This window comes from Canis lupus, chromosome 2 (genome assembly GCF_048164855.1).
Source record: "Canis lupus baileyi chromosome 2, mCanLup2.hap1, whole genome shotgun sequence".
Classification (NCBI taxonomy): Eukaryota; Metazoa; Chordata; class Mammalia; order Carnivora; family Canidae; genus Canis; species Canis lupus.
The window spans coordinates 76,352,285-76,368,884 of NC_132839.1; the positions used below are offsets into that span (position 1 = coordinate 76,352,285).

Here is a 16,600-nt window from a genome sequence, read left to right on the forward strand (position 1 = left end):
GATGGCATAATCTGGAAATAATGACCATTTCATGCCACAATTCACAAAGACAACTTATTCGAGTAATTCTCATTCACTTGAAACCCTTCTATGTCTTTTCTTTCATCTTCTAGGGCTTTTAACAGATTCTGACCTAGAAACTTTTGAGTCCTTGCTATTGGACTTGGCATTGTTTTAGTTGCTTGGGCATTTCATAGATTTCCCACAATAATTTCATAAGGTAGTCATTATGTCCAACTTTCCAAAAGGACAATGAAGCCTGAGGAGATTAAATACTTTACACAAATTTATAACAAATCTCAGAATTCAAAACCCACTCTAGCCCTCCAGTTCTTTCACCTTAGCCAGTACACTATAATGCATTTGTTTTATTTTATTAATTTCTCTATTGCTGCATAAAAAATCAAAATCATTGGCTTAGAACAACATGCGCCTTCCCCTGGAATCTGCAATGTTGGCAGGGGTTCAGCAGGGAAGGGTAGCTTGTCTCTGCTCCACAAGGCCTTAGCTGGGAGAGCTCAACATGTGAGCAGAGGTCCACTTCCAAGACAGTGCATCCTCCTCTCTGGCAAGGTGGTGCTGGCTTGCTGCTTCTCTCTTAGGGGTGTCTCCATGGGGTGCCTGGGTTCTGAAGAACAAGTGTTTCCGAAAACAGAAAGTGGAAGTGGTCAGCTTCTAAAAATCTGGGCCCAGGGACCTGTGCAGTGCCACTTCTTCCATTTTCTATTGGCCAACAGCAGCCGGAGATCCCCAATCTAAGAAATCATAGATTCTCCTTTCAGTGGGTTGCATGCCAAAATACTTAAGGGCCTTGTGACAAAACCCCCCATACCGCGTAAGATTTCAGGTGCAACAGTGATTTGATTAAATTGTGAAATTCCTATTGTATGAATGCTTTCACATTTCCCCATGACTTTGCAGATGAATGCCCCCGAACAGCAAACCCTCCGAGGTGGGAAGGTCTGCGTCTTTTCCTATTTTTCCTACAAATTCTCCTTATTGTTACTGCAACTGCTTCTCCATGTAGATTATTCAGGCTTCTGAATAGAGACCTTGGCTTAAAAGGGAACTCTATTTTCAGGTCTTTTTAGTGTTTTCAGATTTACTCTTTTCCTTGAACATTTGATAGTCTTGATTAACTTCATCGCTTTTTATCAGAGTGACCTCAGAGGTTTCTGAATTCCATTTCTTAAAAAAAGATTTTATTGATTTATATGAGAGAGAGAAGAGTGCATGCATACATGCAGGGGGGTGGGGGTGGGGAAGGAGCAGAGGGAGAGGGACAAATAGACCCTGTGCTGAGCCTGCTGGCTCTATTCCAGGACCCTGAGATCACGACCTCAGTCGAAACGGAGTCTGATGTTCAACCAACTGACTGAGTCACCCAGGTGGCCCTGAATTCCATTGTAATTAGAGAATATTCTAGAATCCTGTCAACTGGGTTAGATTATCTGCTTGAACTACTTCCTTTCCTTAGCAACTAACTAGTATGCAGGTTCTATCAACATGCAGTAGATTTTCAGCCTATTTTACAGCCTCAGCACATTTTTCCTTCTTTAGAAAGTGGTGATTCTATTAGTTCTATCATTTGGTCAAGAAAATTTCTCACTTCTCAATTTTTCTTATTTCACTCTGGCTTTGTCATCTTTTGCTTTGGCCAAAGGAACCAAACCAAAAAACCCCCCCCCCCCTTCCAAGTGTTCACAGTTGCAAATTCCCTGCACGAAACAAGAGCACACTCCATTCTTCACCCACAGGAAACATTACTAATCAATCTCTGTTCTCTTTCCCATTGAGCACGGATGTGGTCCCAACACATTTGTGGCTGCAGAACATTTTAGTCGCCACTAATGATTAAGCAATCAGAGTAATTGGACTTCCAGGATATATCCTCTTCCCTCTTTCTGGAACACCTCATTGTCTTCAACTAGGACAATCAAGTCTTTCTAATCTCTCAAACATTGTTTTGAATTCCTTGTTTTTATTGAACAGGCTTCCTGCTGCCTAGCCCCTGCATCTTTTCTCTGAGATATTCAGAACTATACTTCCCGCCACCTACAGTGCTGGCTATTATCAGCCAGGAAATATTTACTATTACTTTTCTATATTCTCAACCCTCTGAGACTCAGGATTGGATCACTCAGGCAGCAGCTATAGCCTTGGCCTTGGGTTCCGGTCCCAACAGGAGCCTGCACCTTGTCCCAGGACCTCAGTCCCACCTTATGACTAGGGGCTGGGATCCTGCCTTGGTTTTGCCAGATGCTTCTTGCCACCCCTACTCCCTCCCCACACACTCCCTATCTCAGGATGGCAGTCCTGTGCCCAAACTTTCCCTCTACTTTCATACTTTCCACCTGCCCAAACCCCTCCAGTTATTATCTGTGTAAACTCCTCTAAGTTTCTGACACTTGAGGAAATTAAATTTCAGCATACATGTGCTCACTAAGCTTCTTTGCTCAACTCTATGGCAACAAATGATTTCTCTTCAAAAACTGCACCTTCCTTTTGGAACTAGACTTATTCTCATCATTGACAGCTGGCCCAGTTTTCCCAGCAGCCACTCCACGACGGTACCGAGGTCTAGATCTTATATTTGACACAACCCAGTCTTTCCCTTTTGACTAAATTTGACCAGCTTGTGCCTGACCGGGATATCGGACACCACAGTTCCATTCTAATTATTCCAAGTGGCCTTTGGAATCATCCACAGTGTGTTTCTGGTAGCTGTGCTTGTCCTGCCTCCTAGCTGCAGGAACTTAAAGAATGAAGATAGCACGAATCTTGTACTTTCTCTGTCCCCCTCCACAACAACTAGTGAGAGGAGTTCAGCTGTACACAATGGAGATCTAATAAATACTGCCAGTGATGCTTAGAATAAATTCTGAAGGGAATCTATTCAGCGGCAAGAATCTCTCTGACACTATCCATAATGGATCAGATTAAGCATTATGAAAGACCTCCTTCTAATTTTGCGGTTTCATTTCTGAGTTAGACTGTCATCACTCTTGGAACAAGACACCTGGCATCTGGGCTTTGCTCTTTGTTTTGAGTGTACCCATGTTAAAGCCAAGGAAATATTTTGGATCGAAAATGAGATTTCCAGGAAGCATTTCATTAGAAGTGGGTATTATTCCCTTTGAATTGCATCCAAAGCTGTAGTTTCTATCCTTTTATTAACTTCCTACCACAGATCCTTTTTCTAATTCCATATTAGCCTACTTACTTTAATTTGCAGAATGAATCCTGTTTGATTTCAATAAAAAATAGGATGAAAGAGGAAGCTCTGAAGAAGCAATATGAAGGTGTCTGTTTTTTAGTTAGGAGCACCAGACTTTCTTCTAGAGTGACTGTCTATAACTCAGCATGTATGTATATTGTTGAACTACTCCCAAGTTTTACATTGATTTGAATCACATGACCATGAAGGACAAAACTTCTAGGATGTTTTGGGTTGAAAAGAACTCTGAGCCTACTTTATCAATCCCAATTACCCTGTAGATGCATTCCCGTTACACTGTAGGAATTGTGTCATTTGCCATTTTAAAGGGTGTTTGCAAGGGTGCACTTTATTTTTTTTCAGTTGTCTATTGTTGTGTATCAAACTACCCAGTATCAAAACTTAGTGGTTTAAAACAACTTACTATTTCTAGAGAGATGAAGTAACTTTTCCCAAGGCCTTGTGAAGCCCTTACCTAATGAAGCTGACACTGATAGCTGATGTAGTTCCTATTACTGCATACAAACTATGTCACACCTTATAGCTTACTGTCTTCCCTTGTATCAGATATTGGCTGTGATATAATTTGGGTTATGTCAAACTAGATACATGATGTAAATGATCTTTGATAATTAAAGGATCTCACTGTGTACAAATGTTAAAACTGAAATAGGTAAAGATTTAGGTTAGGGGAGAAACCTCAGCTTCTTCCTCTGAGGGTTTCTTCTGGAGCATGAGATCCCTTCCTGGAATGGGGATGAGAGGGTTGAAAGGATGACTTATTTGACTGAAAATATGGGAAAAGTAAAGCAGGCAAGCTCAGCCCACCTACTTACTCCTTCCACCAGGAACTTACCTGTCCACACAGAATATGGGTCATACTCTCTTCTCCAGGCTCAATTTTTTTTTGGGGCAGACCCCACCCTGGAGGCCAATCCCTACCAGTGTGGGGGTCAAAGAATGTCTAATTCTGATGTCTAGTATTCGGCAGCACAAAAAATACTCTCCATTATTACCTTTCTAGTGGTATTGATGGTGGTATTTTTACCTATTTGCAGACTCTGGTTCTTCTCAGATTAGAATATGGAAGGTTCTAGAAGAGTACTGTGGATGGAGTCAAAACTCAACTGTGATCGTCACAACTGTTAACACTGTTGGGCACTTGCTATATGCCAGGGCACTAGTTTCCTCACTTTTCATGCATTTTCTCCTAACCTAATTATGACAAAAGCCAAAGAAACTACACAATATAACTGGAGTTTTGGTAGCTTTCAAAATTGGCTACCATTAATTCCCTCCCCCCCCATATGCACCTGCCTCTCCTCATACAAAGACCTATTTCCTCTCCCTCTGAATCTGGGCTAGCCTAGGACTTGCAGACAAAGAACACGGGAAAATGACATCCTAGGACTTCCAGGGACTTAAGAGACCTGCTAGCTTCCATTTCCTTTCTCTAGAGTAGCCAATCCCCTACAATGAATCCTGGGCTAGATTCCTGAATGACAAGAAAAGCTGGAGAGCAAGCCCTCACGGAGGACACGTTAGGTGCCAGACAGAGTGCAGCCGCCTTGAACCTTCCAGCCCAGTTCCACCCAGGCTGAGCTGAACGAGTCAACTGAGCCACTGGAGCCAATGGCTCAGTGGAACAGAGCTACTTGTCTTCTGCAGGCCAAGCCCTGATCCAATTCCCAGGCAGGTACAGAACTGTGAGAACCGGAACAAATAAGTTAACAATAAGCTGCAGACAACTGAAACAAATAAAATGCAAATTTGCCACACACCCTTTAAAACAGCAAATGGTGTCATGGCTACAGTGTGACAAGATTTTTAAAAGAGCTGTAGATGATTTACTAAACCATAAAGTCACAATCTATTTGTAGAGTGTACTCTACACTCCAAGCCCTGCTTTCTTTCACATGTCATTCTGAATGAGCCACCTTTAAGGGATAAGTGGTAGTATCACCTCAAGACATCAGCTCCACTCTCTTGTTTGAAGGGATAAAAGCTCTTCATTGAATAATGCTCATCTCTTTCTATATCCTGCAGAGATCTCCTCATCATTTGCCTCATATTTGATTACCATGTAGGAGAGCGTTTACACCTGGCTCTCTTTGGTCCTCTGGGGAGCCTCCCAACCGGCATTCTGAGCTCCATGCTGGCTTACGCCTCCTGTCACTTTAATGCCATGCTCATATCTTTAGCATGGTACTCAACACATACACTATTTACGTCAACTGCACGAGAACAGAGACCTGCCTGTTTTGTCACTGCTGTATGCTAAGCACCAGAACGGCCCTCCACATGCAGGAGGTGCTTCATGAATATTTCCTGGTTGAGTAAGTCAAAGTGTGCCTTCTTCTCCCTGGACTAGATACTGTTTCTTGGTATTGAGCATCCATTAGCACTTCTTGTCATTCGCTCCCTGCGGTATAAGGGCTGGAAGTCTGGAAGTTCCCAGACTTACCTGCTGCAAGGGTCCAGGGGCAATTCTGGTTCTGCCAGGGGGGCGTGTCTGCATGAGGCCTGGGCAGCAAGGGCACAGGGGAAGTTCTTCTGCCGTGAGTTGTGGTGGCTGACGTGTGGTTTCAGCAGATGTGCGTGTTTGTAGAATCTGGCCAGCTACCCGGTACGCAGCAAGGATAACTGGCAGTGGCTTCTACAGTTTCCAGACCTCTAGGGGACAGCTTTGGCAAGGTGACCTAAATGCCCAGTGCTGACCCTTTTACTCACTGACTGGATCCTTACAATGAGTTTTGGGACTGCTGGGATCCCTGAAGAATCTGGAGTGGTTATGGTTTTACTATGGAATTCTAACTGATACGCCCCTACAACTGCATTTCCTCAAGGGCAGGAAATGCCTTTTTAATCTTTCCATACCTGCACAGTGTCTGGATCACAGCAGAAACTAGTAATGAAGATAATAAGGATAATAAATGCAAACACAGATTTCATGTTTACTATGTGCCCAGCACTATTCTAAGCGCTTTACAATACTCATTCAGTGACCCTGAAGGCAGGCACTCCTGTGGGTTCTCTTCTACAGATTAGAAAACTGAGAAAAGAGTAACCAAGCAACCTGCTAAAGAACCACAGCATCAAATGGTGGATTGAGGAGGCAAACGCAGGCAGTCCGGCTACGCAGTCTGCACCTGTATCTAGCATTTTCTGCTGCCTGAATAACATTTGTTCAAGGACTTGAAGACACAACCTCTACAATTTCAGAATGCATTATAAGTGTTATGTGCACTTATCATAGGATAACGGTTCAGTATATTCTTCTTTAAGACGTTTCTGAGGCATCAAACAGCTGTGAGTGTGTGTGTGTGCGCGCGCGCGCGCACACACACCCCCATATAGATAGGATTTTGCTGTGTTAATTGTATTTTTTCTAATTACTCACAAAACTATGAAAAAAAACTGGGAGCCTTAGAAATAATTAGCATTATAGGGAAGGTAAGAGGAACACAGTGAAGAGTATTCACAGCTTCCGTATGAATTTCTTGATGCACATCTTTCTGTCTAGTGCCTTGGAGCAGAAGCTACAGTAAAATACATACTGGTTGCAGCAATGTAGGGAAAATACTTCTCTCTTTACTGTGGCTTGTGTCAAAATGGAGAACAAGCTTTCCTACCAAGACCCCAAAGGTATAGAGGAGAGTGTTCAGGAAGATTCAAAGACATGCAGAGGACAAAGTCTAAGTGGAAATGGGAAGGGCATCTGATCATTAATGCTGTGGACAGATGTGCATGATTCTCAAAGATGACCAGTGCATAAATCAGACTGGGTGAGGAAAATGTGCAAAAATAGGTGTCAGGGAGCATCTTTTTCTCCAATGTCTCCCAACACACAGAGGGAAATCCAGGAGCACAGTAGCTCTGGACAGGGCCATTATGTACTTCTCAGGGGGAAGTGTCTTAATCAGAGGGATGCATTTGGAAGGAAAATCTGAACACAAATGGCCCAGGCCCTTCGTTCTCTCTTGTAAGTGAACCTGTCATTCTTCTCTGCTCCTCCATGTCTTCAATAGTAAAAGGGTCAACTCTGTCCAGCAGTTGGGGGAAGGGACAGGTTTACGCCCTGTGCATTGCTGAGTGACTGGGGCAGGGGTGGGGGTGGGGGTAGTAAGTTCAAGGAATCCTGAGGTTCAGTACTAGAAAACCCTACTTGCCTAAAGGAAAAAGCCATATTCCCCCCTCAGACAGGTCCACAGTCCTTACCTGCACTTCCAAAATCCTCAAAGCACTGAAAACAAAAAATTTTCCCCAATTCATCTGGCAGCAAAACCTTAAGTGACCTGAGTCACAAAAACCTGACCTTAACAGACATGAAACTACAGATGAAGTCCTGGTTTCTCCACTTAGAGCTCTGTGTTGCCTGTGGTAGCCAGTAGCCTCATTGTACCTACTTACATTTAAATTAGATACTCTACTACAAATTCAGATTCTTAGTCATACCAGCCACATTTCAAAGCCTCAACAGCCCAATTTAACTCATGCTACCATATAGGACAATGCAGATAAAAACCTTCCAGCACTGCAGAAAGTAGAACACTGATGTAGAATAAAGTTTCCTCATAGACATATTCATATTTTATTATGGGGTGTTACCCCAGACCCTAAATAATCAACAGCACATGCACCATTTTCTTCTAAAACCTAAAAAAATATGGAATTCCAAAATCACATCTGGCCCAAAAGATGACAAAGGAATATGAGCTTGCATCAGTTTTTAGCAGTAATAAAGGCATCACGCAGCCTTCTTTCTATATTAGACTTTACCTGTTATAGAGTCAATGGTTATGTTCCCCTAAATTCATATGTTGAAGCCCCAACGCCAAAAGTGATGGTATCCTGAGGTGAGACCTTGGGGAGGTAATTAGGTATGGACAAGGTCATGAGGGTGGGCCTCCATGATGGGATTACTATCTTTATAAAAGGAGGACAAGATACAATTCTCTTTCCACCACATGATGACATGATCTTCTTCCCTGTGACCATGGAGGAAGACCTGGGGTGACAAAGCTACAAGCCAAGGTACATCAAGGACCACCAGAAGCTACTGACGCTAGAAAGAGACCAGGAAGGACTCTTCCTGAGAGCCATGACCCTGCTGACACCTTGTTTTTGGACTTTTAGCTCCAGATTCATGAGACCATAAATTTCTTTTCTTTAAAATCCACTTTGTGCGAAATATTATGGCAACTCTATGAAATGAAGACAGATTTTGGTCCCAAGAAGTGGATGCGGCTGTAACAGATACCTAAACATCTGAAAACTGCTTTGGAACAGGGTAATAATGGGTAGAGCCTGGAGGTGCAAGCTAGAAAATGCCAAGATTGCCACGAAGAGACAGTTAATGGCAATTCTGTGGAGGGCTCAGAAAGGAAAGTGGAGAAAGCTTCTATCTTCTTAGAAAATACAGAAATCGTGAACAGAAGAATATGGCCATTGATGTGTTATTGCACAACAGACGGAAGGGGAGTGTTGTAAAGGAGTCACCAATGTAGCTGAACTGTGCTCTAGTGTTTTGTGGAAGGTAGTCCTTGTAAGCCATGCAGCTGGATAAAGGGGTGGCTTGGTTCCTCCTGAGTGCTTATAGTAAATTGGGGTGGGGGGCGAGGGGAGGAATTGAGAATGGAATTAAGCAAAAAAGAATCAGAACTTAAAGATCTGGAAAACGCTCAGCTTATCCCTATTACAAAAAAATGACAAAGCTTGTTCTGAAAAGAACACCAAGGGTATGGCTGACCAACCATTTGATGAGGAAATTAGTATGGTTTATACCCCTATAAACAAGGTCAGCTGGAACTGAGGAAGACAGAGACCGTTTCAAAGGAAGGAAGGCCAACAGACTTCTTAGATCCTGTAGGACTAGATGATTTGGCTGTTCATCAGCGTATGTGTGATTCTTCAAGACAAAGGAAGAACGACCCCAAAGGAGGTCTGGAGATCGGGGCTGCCTCCTTGGTATAAAGGTTGGGGGAAGGTATCACCAGGGCAGACGGCATGGGTCCAAAGCCTCTTAGAGTCTCAGTGGGCCACTCCTTCCCCAGAGAGTTACAAAAGTGGAACTGCCACCCTAGGGGGTATGGAAGGCAGAGCTTCAAAACCAAGAGGTTTATTCCAAGAGCCTTAAGAACAAAGACCAAATGGTATTTGCCTTGCTAGGTTTTGAACTTACTTGGGACCCTTCATCTTTCTTTGGAATGAGAACGCTAACCCTATGCCTGTCCCACCATCCCATTTTGGAAGCACATAATGTTGCTGGTTTCACAGCACAGGTTCACAGCAGGAAAGAATCCTGCCTTAGGATAAATCATATCTGAAGTTCCATCCATAGCAAATTTAGATTGTACTTAGAGGAGACTGTCGGGTGTAGACTTTAGTGTTGTTGCTGGAACAGGTCAAGAATTTTGGAGTTGTTGGGAGGGAATGAACAGAATCTGTATGCAACAAGGACAGGAATTTGTTGGGGGTATGCAGGGGCAGAAGGTTATGGACTTGATGTTTCTGCCCCTCCCCCTTTCATATGTTGAAGCCCTAACAGCTAATGTGAGGGTAGTCAGAGGTGGGACCTTTGGGATGTAATTAGGTTTATATGAGGTCTTTAGGATGGGATTAGTATCCTTTTTTTTTTTTTTAAATGTTTTTTAAAGATTTTATTTATTTATTCATGAGAGAGAGAGAGAGAGAGAGGCAGAGACACAGGCAGAGGGAGAAGCAGGCTCCATGCATGGAGGACGGAGGACTCCATTCCAGGACCCTGGGATCACGCCCTGAGCCAAAGGCAGATGCTCAAACACCCAGATGTCCTGGGATTAGCATCCTTTCTAAAGAAAAAGAAAACCAGAGCTTGTGTCTTTTGCCATGTGAGGACACATGTGGGAAGATGGTCAACTGCAAACCAGAAAGTGGCCCCTTACCAGGAACCAAACCTGCCCACACCTCAATCTTGGCCTTGCCAGTATCCAGAACGGTGAGGAATAAGCTGCCAAAGCCACTTAGTCTATAGTATTTTGTTGCGAAAGGCACTTAGTCTATGGTATTTTGTTGCAGCAGCCCAAGCTAAGACTTACTTTGTTTTAAACTGGTTAAGAATTGAGGCAAAGAAAGGGAAAAAAAAAAAAAAAAGAATTGAGGCAAAGAGATTACTTATTAGGCCCTAGTGAATTTCAACATAGGGAGAAAATTGTGCTGGCTCCTCTCCTCTTGAATATTCACAGAACAATTAAGGCTAATCACAGTGGAAGATTTTATATGTGTTTTAGAATCATTGTTTCAAGAAGGTATAAGTGCCATCCTTGGCAGAGAGACAGTGGCTAAATGACAAGAAGACTTCCAAGGATTAATACGGATGCCACAGATGGAATTTCTATGTTGTGTGGAAGGTGGGACTAGATGAAGTCCATTGCCTATCTATGTAAGAGAATCCGGTAAAACTCTATTCCCATCCTCCCATCACCCCCCCTGTCCCACCCCCCCACCCTGACACACACTGGTTCTTCTCCAGTGCCTTTAATGTGGTAGGGATTGGCCAGATGTAGATAAACTTCTGGACAGGAACAAGTCCCTTAGAGTCCAGAACATTCTGAAATTTCCTTGAATACCCTTAAAACTACCTTTTGGTATAAGTGAAGTGGGTCAGGGCAGCCAGCCATGGTCCCTTCCTGCTATCAGCTCTGGCTGTCAGGATTCAAGAGTAAGAAAAACACTCATCCACTGGATCCAGCTGATTGTCTTGTCCATGTAGGGATAAGATACTTCACAGAAATCTGGCAGGAACCTAGGCTGGGCCAAAGAGTATCAAGAGGGAGGTTCTGAGTCCCCCGAAGGGGCTTCACCTTGTTTCACTCTGCTATAAGGAGTGCAGGCAAGTAGCTTCCCCAGGCACAGCCTTAGTTTCCTTATCTGTAAAACAGGGAGAACAGCCTCTGGCCCACCATCCTCACAGGATTTGACAATGGAAATCAAAATTAGAATACTGAATGAGCTAACATTTGAGAAAGTAATTTTTACATTCAAAAGACATATATTACCTTTACTACTGATAGGTAAAGTCCATAGGAGCCTTTTAAAACAATACCTATTAATGCAATAATCTAAGGGAGACCCTTGCTGGATTCTTAAACATATTGCTAGGAATTCAACACAAAGCATCTTTTATTTAGAACATAAATTGATTTCCACTTGTAAAGAAAAGCATGACATAATGTTCTTTGTCTTAATTGGACAGTGGAGAGGCTCTTGGGTATTGGCCAAGAATCTAATACTGGATCAAGCCAAAACACAACCATTTGCTTCCTGAACTGCATCCATAAAAATGTTGTGGTAAAGGGCTGCCTCTGATAGAGCATTTACCAAGATTGCAAGGTTTCATGTACAAGTCAAAAAAAAAAAACCAAAAAAAACAAACAAAAAAAAAGCCATCTCTGTCTCTTCTATTCAATATACCCTCGACTCTCCAATTGAATAAAATTTGAGATGCTGCCCCTATTTCAACTTCTTAGGTAGAAGTCACATTTCTGGTCCTTTTGGATCAATGAGCAAGCTCTCCAGCTCAAATGGTGACCAGGAGACATAAACCGTTCATGCCTCCCTCCTCCTGTTTGCTCAAAGATTAATATATGGTAAAACTTTAAAGAAACTTGAAATTTTGAAGAATCATGTACAAGCTTAAGAAAAATGACATTAATCTTAAATATTAATTCAATATTAAGCTGACAAATTCATGATCGTTGTTTTTTATTTAAAGGAAATACAGGGATCCCTGGGTGGCGCAGCGGTTTGGCGCCTGCCTTTGGCCCAGGGCGCGATCCTGGAGACCTGGGATCGAATCCCACGTCGGGCTCCCTGGTGCATGGAGCCTGCTTCTCCCTCTGCCTGTGTCTCTGCCTCTCTCTCTCTCTCTCTCTCTCTCTCTGTGACTATCATAAATAAATAAAAAAAAATTAAAGGAAATACAAGTTTAAAGGGAAAATTATTGATCATATTAAAATTCTCACATTCCTTTGAAGCAACACATTTAAAGAAAACCAGGAATTTAGCTGGTTTTACATCAGCAGACTTAAACACTTCCCATGAGATTTCTTTTAAGCTTAGAACTGAAAATTTTAAGACTAAACATTTTCTAACACAATTCTCTCAACCACCTATAAAATGTTTCAGCACCATATAAAAGAAGCAAAACACTGAACCCTTAAGTTGCAGATTTTCATACCCTTTAAATAGCCTGCACATCTCCATGGTTTTCTTTATTCAGATTTAAGTTAAAATCCTGGAAGACATCCCTGAGATTTTTTTTTTCCCATCCCTGAGATTTTAAGAGGATATTAAAAGAGTGCACAGTAGTTTCCTAAATGCCTTCCTGAAGTATTCAATTCTGTGAAAGTGAGCTGTAAACTTTATAGGACAGTCGTACCCCCATCTCAAAAGTATAGATTCCTTCTAGAATTACTGGGAGCGATCAACTCCTTTCCTCAACCCCCTTGTCATAAGTAAACTTCACCTGAGCTTCCTTTGTTAAACCTAGTTTAGAAAATTACTCTTTGTAGTCCTCTCCAACTGCTTTTCACAAGCAACCAAGTCTTGGGTTTTTGCAAACGACTGCATCTCATGACTGTTAACTTCTCCTTTTCCTTTTCTGTTAGAGAGCCTAAGAAAGTCCCCTACAAACTTCTCCTTCGGGCCGAACATTTTGTCTAGAAAGGAGCAATTCCTGCAGTCTGACCCAGTTTAAGTCTAATGCATCCTACTTGCCCTGCACTTGCTAAGGAACGAAAGTTACCGTTCAAGTCCTAGAACTCAAAGGCGGTGTGGAGCAAAACAAAAAAGGGGGGTTGGTGGGGGCACGACCCACCCACAGATCCCCAAGTCTGCGTCTGGCGCCCACCCGGGGCCGGCGGGAGCAGGCCATGCGGACCCCGAGGGAGCTCAGCCCACCCCGGCGCGCCTCCCCGAGGCCAGCGCGCGCCCAGCCCGGGGCCTCGCCGCCGGTTCCCGCTCAGCCTCCGCGGCCCTTCGGTCTGCGGGCGCCAGGGAACCCCGGGCTCCCTCCGCCGCCCCGCCGGGGACGGGCGGCAGGCGCGGGGAGCCCTCCCTCGGGAGCCGGAGCGGGAGCCGGAGCGGGAGCCGGAGCCGGAGCGCGCCACCCGTCGCGCTGGCGAGACCCCCGCGGGAGAAACCCGCCGCGAGAGCACGGGCGGCCGGGCCGCAGGATGAGCTTCCAGAAGCGTCGGCTACTCTGCCTCGGACGTTTCCGAGCTCGCGCTAGAGGAGCACCCGGGCCGGGGAGGGGCGCGCCACTGGGTGTCCCGGGGGAGGCCGAGGGCGCGGGGCCCGGGGCCCGAGCAGGGGGAGCGCGAGTGGCTGCGGCGCCGTCCCCGCGCGCTCCGCTGGGGCAGCCGCGGCCTCCGCGGGGGGCGGACGGACGGACGGACGGACCCGAGCGCCGGGGCTCACCTTCAGGGTTGGCGCTGATGAAGACCCGCACGCTTCGGCCGGCGGGCACGAGGTGAGTGGGCAGGGCGGAGAGGTTCCCGCAGAAAGCCGCACGCCGCAGCGCAGAGTCCCGGGGACAGGGCAGCCTGGTGCCCGCACCTGCCGGCCACATCGCCCTCGGGGAGGAGGAGGAGCCGCCGCCTCCGCCGCCGCCGCCGCCTGGTCTCGGTTCCTGCCCGCGCCCCCGCGGAACGGCCGGGTCGGTGCCCGCAGGCGGCGCGGCTCAGAGCCGCCCCGGGCCCGAGGCGCCGCCGGCGAGCTCCGGGGCGCACAGCTCGGGCCGGCGCGCAGCGGCCATGCGGACCCCGGGCCCCCGGGCCGCCCCCGGGGCTCAGCGCCGCGGCCGGAGGGCGCTCAGCCTGGCGGCGGCTACGCGCGCGGAGAAGCGCCCGCGCCCGCCGCCCGGCCCGCGCCCATGTCCCCGCCCGCGCCCGCCGGGACCGAGCGGAAGCCAGCCGCCAAACTTTATCCGCGGAGGGCGGCCCGCCGGCGCGGACACCTGCTCCCGCGGGGCGCGGGGCGCGGGGCGCGGGCTCAGGCGCGGCTCCAGGGGCGGCTCCAGGGGCGGCGGGCGCGGGGGCGCGCGGGGCTCGGGCTGCCCATGGGCTCCCGGGCGCCTCCGGGGACGGTCCCGGGCGCCCGCGGCGGGCTCCGCGCCGGGGGGCGGGCGGGCAGGCGACTAGCCCGCGATGCCGCCGACTCCGCCGACTCTCCCAGGGGTCCGACGAGCCCCGAGCATCCCCGGGAGCGCGCGCCTGCGTGCCGGCAACTCCCGCCTCGAAGTTACTCGCGCGCCCGAACGCGGCCCCCGAGGGTCCCGAGCGTCCCGGAGGGAGCGTCCCCGCCGCCGCCGCCGCCCGCCAGCCTCGCGCTCAGCCGCGCGGGGGTTCTTATAGCCGCGCCGCGCCGCTCACGTGCTCCTCGCCGCGTGGTCGCGGAACCTTTCCAAGAGCGGATCTCGGCGGGAAGCCTTCCCGAGGTCTCCAGGCTCCTTCCTGCCCCCGCCCGGCAGGTGTCTGGGGGCTCCGGGGGGCGGGGGCCGCGCAAGGTCCCGCCCGGCGCAGGTGGCCCGGGACGGAGGACGCGGCGCCAGAGCTCACACCGGGCCTCGGGCCGCCGTTCCGAGGCGATGCCGAGGCGCGAGTGGGCCCCACCTGGCGCCGCTCCGACGTGGCCGGAGCGGACGCGGCCTGCGCTTACCTGGAGCTGGGGGGGGGGGGGGGCGAGGGGCTGCTCCACCGCGGGGTGACGCGAGACGCCGCGGGGCCCAGGTGCGCGCTCGCTGCACCTGCCGAGCCCCGGCCAGCTCCAGGACGGGAAGGAGGACCGCGTAGACTAAAAGTGTGATTGTAACGTGGGGCTGGGGGAAGGGAGCAGGACGTGTTTGGATCCTTAATTGCAATTTGGTCTCCAGAGCCCGCATTTGGAGCTCTGGGGCAGAAACTCCGGTCTTTGAGAGAGGAAGAACAGCTTTTACAAATCTTTGAGATTGGCAAGGAGGTGGTTGGGCACAGGGTGAAGGCAGCTGGGCTGCAAGTCTTCTCTCTCCCCACCTGGGCTTCTGCCGCAGGCAGCTCCTGACCTCCTCCTGGCCTGCTGGTGGCAGTGAAGTCCCACGCACTGCTGTTTTCTTTTCTGACCCCACCCCATTCCCAGCACATGCTTTCTGGGGTAACCTTTTGGAAGAACTGGGTCTCTGGGTTTTTAAGGCTGCCTCTCCACTACTGAGAACCAGGGGGCAGTCAGCCGTTCTTACTCTGTCATAATTTGATGCAACCAATAAAGGAGCCTTGCACATGCCCAGGCATTTGTTCAACTGATTCCATTTAGCAAATTATCTCCTTTCCCTCTCCAGCCTTATTACTCCCAGGTGGGAACATCCTTCAGCGGGAAGGAGGTCTCTGAGAGAGTTCCTGATGTCCCAGGAGGTGTGGACAGAGCGTTCCGGACCAGGTTATGAATATACAGTATCTATGACAGTATCAGCCTTTATAAATATGCAGTATTTATTACTGGAGAAAAGAGCCAGGACCACTTTATGCCTAATCTCCAAGTTGTTTATTAGAAACTGATAAGAAGTTGCCAGACTGTCAGGGACCTGTTTCTTTCCTTTCTCCCTCCCCACCCCCCATCTATTTGGTGGTTTCTCTTAAAAATCAGATTAGTGTTTGTGTCTTCTGACCTTTGCTTCACATCTCCAAGTGTTGCACTTTCTTAGGATGACTTTGGGATTTTTGGCAGCCTCTATAACCTAATTAACTGTTCTAGACAGGCCGAAGTTTAGCATCTGCCAGTGTCACTGCAGACCAAGGATGCAGAGGAGAGAGAATTTCACATTTTCTGTGGGCCAGTGTTTTAAAGGGCTCCCTGCACAGCCAGCTTTGCATAGATAGAGCCAAATGCTGTCTTTGGGTTATTAGAGAGGTTTCTACCTAAGGACACCTGATCAGCCACCTCCGTTTTCCATACAGGTGTGTGCGCACACGTGTCCCTCTCCTACCTTCTTAGAAGCAATCTGTCTCTTGCTAACATCCGACATTCTAAAACCAGAAATTCATTCATTAGCATGAAAGTGGCATAAGGGGAGTGTCAACCATGGCACTAACACTTTATTAGGAATTAACTAGATTTATTTCCCGCCTTGAGGCACTGTTGGCTATGCCAGTGGGGGGAGAGAGAGAGAAAGAAAGAAACTGGAAGGAGAAGGGAAGGAGCTTGAATGTGGAAGGCAGGCCCTGACATAGAGCTTGGAGACTGTTTTGTTTTTAGATCTGTTTAAAAACGTTACATTTTCTCCTCTTCAAATATTGAATGTGTTATTATTACTCCCATTTTACACATGAGAAAACCAAGGCTCAAAAAAGAGAAAGAGTTGTTTAGGGTCAT

General features: G+C 47.5%; 1 protein-coding gene across 2 annotated transcripts in view; it reads right to left on the bottom strand.

Annotated features, from left to right (window-relative positions):
- The window catches only part of NWD2 (NACHT and WD repeat domain containing 2), a 174,902-nt gene extending 160,978 nt beyond the window's left edge, over window positions 1-13,924 (bottom strand). For both annotated transcript variants that reach the window (XR_012021925.1, XM_072807816.1), the window contains exon 1: window positions 13,676-13,924. Coding sequence is in view for 1 of the 2 variants with exons in the window: in XM_072807816.1 (XP_072663917.1) it covers window positions 13,676-13,826 (151 nt within the window). In the remaining variant the exon portion in view is untranslated. The remainder of the gene's footprint in view (window positions 1-13,675) is intronic.
- Window positions 13,925-16,600: the final 2,676 nt, after the last annotated feature.